General features: G+C 38.0%; 1 protein-coding gene across 1 annotated transcript in view; it reads right to left on the bottom strand.

Annotated features, from left to right (window-relative positions):
• ttn.2 (titin, tandem duplicate 2) overlaps positions 1-6,000 on the bottom strand; it is a 177,049-nt gene that overhangs the window by 142,827 nt on the left and 28,222 nt on the right. Inside the window, exon 40 of the mRNA XM_053626263.1 lies at positions 893-940. Coding sequence (XP_053482238.1) covers positions 893-940 — 48 coding nt within the window. The remainder of the gene's footprint in view (positions 1-892; positions 941-6,000) is intronic.

Consider the following 6,000-nt stretch of genomic DNA (forward strand, 5'->3'; position numbering starts at 1 on the left):
GACATAAAAAACAAATTCACTCACCATATTTGTTCGAATAAACGCAAGACTCGATTCTTTATTAAAGATTCTGACTCGAAAATGGCCTGGTGTTTTGTTCCTTCTTCTGTGTCCTTCTTCAAGGCATAAATTTCTTTTCAAAGCATTAAAATATCCAAATATAACTGATTTTCTGAAATAAGCTTATTTCATAAATGGACCTGTATATATCCTAAAATATTCCTTACCTGACTTGCAGAAAGATGAATAAACGCCCTTTCTAATCCTTAGAATGACGGTTGAAAACATTTAGAGAAAAATTGTTCTCTATTACATAAAAAGATAATAAATTGTTAAGGCAGGTCTATATTTGTATTAGAAGGCGTTTATTCGAACTAATATAGTTTACAGGTATAACCATGTTATTTAAGAAGCAAACAACATTAATCACATACCGCTATCTGCAAGCCAGTCTAAGAAATATTTGAGTTGAAAGTTCCAGATGCAGGAAACATAAGAAGCTATTAAAAGATGTGGCTACTTCCATATCTTTTAAAAGAATTATTTCCTGTAGTCTGGCATACTTAGAAGAAACATATCCTGCATATCCTTTTTTTTTTTTTTTTTCTTCATGCTGTTTAACAGTCATAAACAGATGCAAAACCCTACATTTCCCAAAATGCTGTACAGCAAGCATTTTATCAGTCAAACTGCTCGCTATCTTAAAAAATCATGAGGTCAAACATGGAGATCAGGAAAGTAAGATATGAAAGTGTTCTCATCAAAAGGATCCATGCAGTTTACAGTCATCACCAAATAGTACTGTTGAATATATTCCATTCAACACTGTATTCTACCCAAAAAAAGAGAAAAACAACATTAATTAAAAGATGATTATGTAGCGAAATCTTACCTTTGATGACTTCTTCAATTTTTCTTTCAATATCCTCCTGTTTGGTAACTGTAAAACAATCATTTGGGGGAAAGAAATGTTAGAAATTAAGAACATCAAGACACGAGAATCTGAAAAAGGATATTCCATTGCAGATTCTCAACGTAAATCTACAGTCTATATCTGTTTGGCACGACTGAAACAAATGACTACAAAGTGGTGAAAAATGAGAAAAAAAAATGAACGGAGACAAATAGCATGCATCTTCCAAGCTGACACTAAAAGGTAAGTACTGCACACAGCTTCGCGCCGCTAATTTGCAGGTATAAAACATCACTAATGGTGCACAAACATTTTCCAGGTTTAAGCAGCCCACAAAACCACCTTGTGACATTACAAATGTAACAAGCTCTGTGACAATTTTACGACATTGGTGGCTTCAACAACGTGGTGCTATAGCATGTTCAGCTTCTTTGATACGCATGAGGACAGTGTAATGATTTGGGCTTGTTACTTTTGCACTTAAACCTTTTAAGAAGTCCTCTTGAGTGGTCAATAGTTTGTGTTGAACGGGTGTTTTACAAAGAGTATTTTCCTTTAAGGGACCCTTATAAGATCATCCAAAGATGGTGACAGTTTGGCAAAAGAATTAAGAGAAATGGGTTGGAGGTTGAAATGAAGTAATGAGGCTAAGATAAGAAAGGCAATCTGTGATTTTGAAGTCTTGAATAAACACATTTAAATCTAGAATAAAAGTCAAGATGTATACACAGAGGTGTGAGAGTCAAACTCAGAAAGATCATCAAAGAAAGGTTGGACATAATTACAAAATGGCATGGAATGATGTGAATATTTTTTGAGTGGTGATTTGGGATGGGGTGATGACATGGTAAATATCCACCTTCAATGTTGAGATGTGCAGATGTTCTCTGGGTCTTGCCATCTTTATTTATTACCACACAGCTGTAAATCCCCTGGTCCTCTGGTTGGATATCGCATATCAAGAGTGATAAAATACTTCCACTTTGTTCAAATTTGATTCTTTCTGTAGTGGCTAGTCTTTTATCATTATGATACCACACAGCATTGGAAAGTGTCTGAGGATTAATACAGCAGACTAATTTGGCCACTTCATTTGTCTTAACATTTAAATTATTTAATCTCTGGGTCACAGGTTGACATTGGCTCACAGAGGATTCCTCAGAAGCAGGTTCTTCACCCTCAGCACTTGGTGATGTAAGAAGGATTGTTGGAGACTGTACTGTGCACTGTACAGTGTTTGTAGATTGTAAAGACTTTGAAGATGTATCGGATATTTCTGGGAAGTCTGGGGAGGTACCAGGGTGAAGTGTAACTGAGGGATATGGGTACTTGATTTGGGTATCTTGAGATAGAATAGTACATTCCATACTTTCCTTTTTGTTTTGTGATATTGTGGAATCAGGTAAAGTGGCTTCTTTATGAGAGCTGGTCCTTTCAGAGAGGGCTGATGGCTGTTGCACTTCAACTGATTGTGACCCCATCAATGAAGAGCCATCATATATCTTTGTTTCAGAGACAAAGATATCACTTGGCAGCATTTGAACTTGTTTGTCTTCCAAAGGTACATGTGATTGGTCTCTGGTTAAATCCTCTGTGAGTAGAATGGAGTTTTGAAATCTGACTTTATGATGGTCAATAATGCTCTCATTTGGCTTTTGGGAAGACATGGATGGTTGCTGAATCTCAGACGCACTTACATCTGATTTTGTCCATATAACAGAAGATTTCTCAAGTGTTTTTTCAAAGAGAAGAGAATCACTTGGTGGCTTTTCCAAAATGTGTTGGTCTCTTGAAAGAGTTATGCCTGTGGCCATTGTATGTACAGTGGAGTCTGGTGAAGTGACTTCAAAATAACCCTCATTTTTTTCACTTGGCTTTCCAGATGGGGCTGATTTTTGCTGAACATCAACACCTATTACATCTGATTCTGACTGGATGCCTGAAGGGATCTCATCTGTGAGTTCAAGAAAAGGAGCATTACTTGGCAGTTGCTGATCTTGTTCATTCTTTAGTGGATAGTCATGCCCTGTGTGTTTATGGTAACCAAACCTTTGAGTTTGTAGACTGGGCTTTTTTGTAAATTCTGAGCTCTCAGAAACTACATGTGAAACTATATGTGAGTCAGGTAATGTGATTTCAGGAGAGCAAGTAAGTCTCACACTTGGCTGATCAGAAACGACTGATCGCCGTTGGAGTTCAACACTGGTCACTGAAGTTCTCTCGGGTGTGAATTCAAAACGGGCAGCATTACTTGGCAGGTTCTGATCATGTTGGCCTTCCAGTAGATATTCATGTAAAATATGTTTATGGTCACTTAAGACTTGAGTTTGCAGACTGGTCTTTGTGACAACATTATCTGAACTTTTTGTACCATCAATATCTCCAGCTTCTATTTGAGCTTCTGTCATTTGACATTTTGTATTTTCGCTTTGTACAAGGGCTTCATCAGGACTTGTTGGTAAGGATACCATCTTTTTAGATCTTGTACAGATGCTTATGGCAGTTTTGTCCAAAACTGGCTTAATTGCAGTACTTTCTTCTGAGAATGTAGGAAATTTTGTAGTGCTGGGACCAGATAAAGGGTCTTCATCATGAGAACCAATCATAATGCTTTGAGCTTTGTCACTTTTTACATCTGCAATAAGAACATGTTGCAGGCTCTGATCTTGATTAACCTCCTCAACCAGTTGTGCTTGGTCTTGTGCTGAAAGTATGCCTGTAACATGAGTAAGAGCAGTGACCTTTGGGAAGCTGACATCTTCATGAGTGTCAATAGCAATGTTTTTACTTGACCTGTGAGACAGAGTTAATGGTTTCCGAATGTCAACACCTCTTACAATGGACGATTTCTCAAATGGTGTTTCAAAGATTAAAGAATCACTTGGCAGCATTTGATCTTGCTGGACCTCCAGACCTTGAGGTTGGTCTACTGTTAAAAGTGTATCTTTGTCCTTAGTATATAGAGTAGGGTCAGGTAAAGTCATTTGAAGAGTGTCAGTAATTCTCTCACTTTTTCTGGAAGAGACTGATTTTTGCTGAATATCAACACCTCTTACAATTGCTTTTGCTACTCTCTCAGAAGAGAATTCAAATGCCAAAGTGTTACTTGGTAGTTCTTGATCTTGTTGAGCCTCCAGTGAATCTTCATGTGGAGTATGATTACTGTCATCCAAGCTTGTCAAAAGGTTCTCCGCGGTTTCATTGCAAAACTCACCCTTTCCTTTAAGAGTGAATGCCCTCATAAAAGATTCGTTTGAACTTTTGGTAGTGTCTTTACCTTCTGCTTCTAGTTCAGCTTTGGCCAACTGAGGGTTGATGCTTCCTGTTAACACAGGGACATCAGTACATTTTGGTAAGGATATCCTCTCTATACAAGTTGTGGATATGCCAGGCTCTTCAAAACATGGCTTAGGTTTCTCAGTACGTTCTGCAGCAGATGTAGATACTTTTGTAGAAAACTTGGGAGATTGCCATGTTTGTGCTTGGTCAAGTAAAATCTGTGACTGATTTAAATATATATCCAATGTCTTAGTAACTGTAGTGAGATCAGATTCTTCATGACTACCAGAAATAATGCTCTTACTTGACTTTCTAAAAGAGTCCGATGATTCTGTAACATTACCACCTTTTGCATCAGCTTTTGAAAATAAAGATGTCTCACTCTGTTTTTTATAGACAAGAGGACTGTCCGAGAGGTTTTGGCTTGGTTCTACAGATACATGTTGGTCTCTTGATAAAGTCATGTCTGTAACATCACTACGAGTAGGGGTGGTTGGCATTGTGAACTCTTTATGAACTTTAGTAGCATTCTTCTTGCTTAACCTTCCAAAAGGTGATTGCTGAACATCTATATCTTCTGACCAAGAAGATTTCTCAGGTGGGGTTCCAGTGAGAAGGGAATTATTTGACAGCTTTTGATCTTCATGGACTTCCAAATCTTGTGATTTATTTCTTGTTAATAGTATGTTTCCAACTTCAGTAAGTACTGTGGGGTCTGGCAAACTGATTTTACAGGAATCAGTCATTCTCTCATGTGGCTTTCCAGATGGACTGGACAGTTGCTGGATCTCCACATTGCTGATAATAGATTTTGGTGAAGAGCTCTCGGGTATGGTTTTAGCCCAAATCAAACTATCACCTGGCAGAACCTGATCTTGTTGGATATTCACAGGCCCTTCTTGTGGAGTAGGTTTTAATTCATCAAACCTTTGTGTTTGAAGACTGGTTGTTTTTGTAAGAGCTTTTTCAGACCTTGATATATTCTCATTAGCATGATCCTTAGGGGTTTCATCTGAGCAATACAAAGGAATATGTTAGGCAGACAATAATGCTACAGTAATGCTAACTGGTGGAACTACAGTACAGTTTGCAACAATACTAAATAAGAAGAGTGGATCACACCTTACAAACATCATTTTGCCAAGTAGCCTTTACTAATGACAACCACGAGCTTTATCCTATTTAAAATGTTTAATTTTGTGCAGTTAGTAAGAGTGACTGAAAAGTCTCATCGTGGACAATCAGTGACAGGCTTCAGTTGAGGAAAAATGTGCACTTACAGTTAATCATGGTGCGTTATTTGAAGATAACAATCTAATCTTAAGGGTATTACCTTCTGTGGGTACTGTAAGGGTTGCTGTACAAATAGCCTCTCCAGCAGAATTGGTTGCTTTGCAAGTGTACTGTCCAGCATGCTCAGAGAAAGCATCAACTATGATTAATGTGGCAGTGCTTGTCATTTCATCAAAATGAAAGACAGTATTTTTGTTTGACTTTACAGGTTCCTGGCCATGAAACCAACTTATTTCTGGTTTTGGGCTGCCAGAGACACAAGCATAAAATCTGGCCACTTCCCCATGAGGCACAGTGCAGCTTACAAGAGGTTGGATAAAAGCGGGCTTCTGACCAACTGGCTCCTTCTGTACGCTCTTAATGCTTGTAGAGAGACTGGACAAGGCATGCCACTGAGATTCCTGAGATGTTGTGTCAGTAATTTGTGTTTTCCCTGTGAGAAGGCATTGATGTGTCTTCAGGCATTATATATACCAAACATTTTACAAAATTAAGATATCTCAGGTCTTGAGAAA

This window comes from Ictalurus furcatus, chromosome 6, assembly GCF_023375685.1.
Source record: "Ictalurus furcatus strain D&B chromosome 6, Billie_1.0, whole genome shotgun sequence".
NCBI lineage: Eukaryota > Metazoa > Chordata > Actinopteri > Siluriformes > Ictaluridae > Ictalurus > Ictalurus furcatus.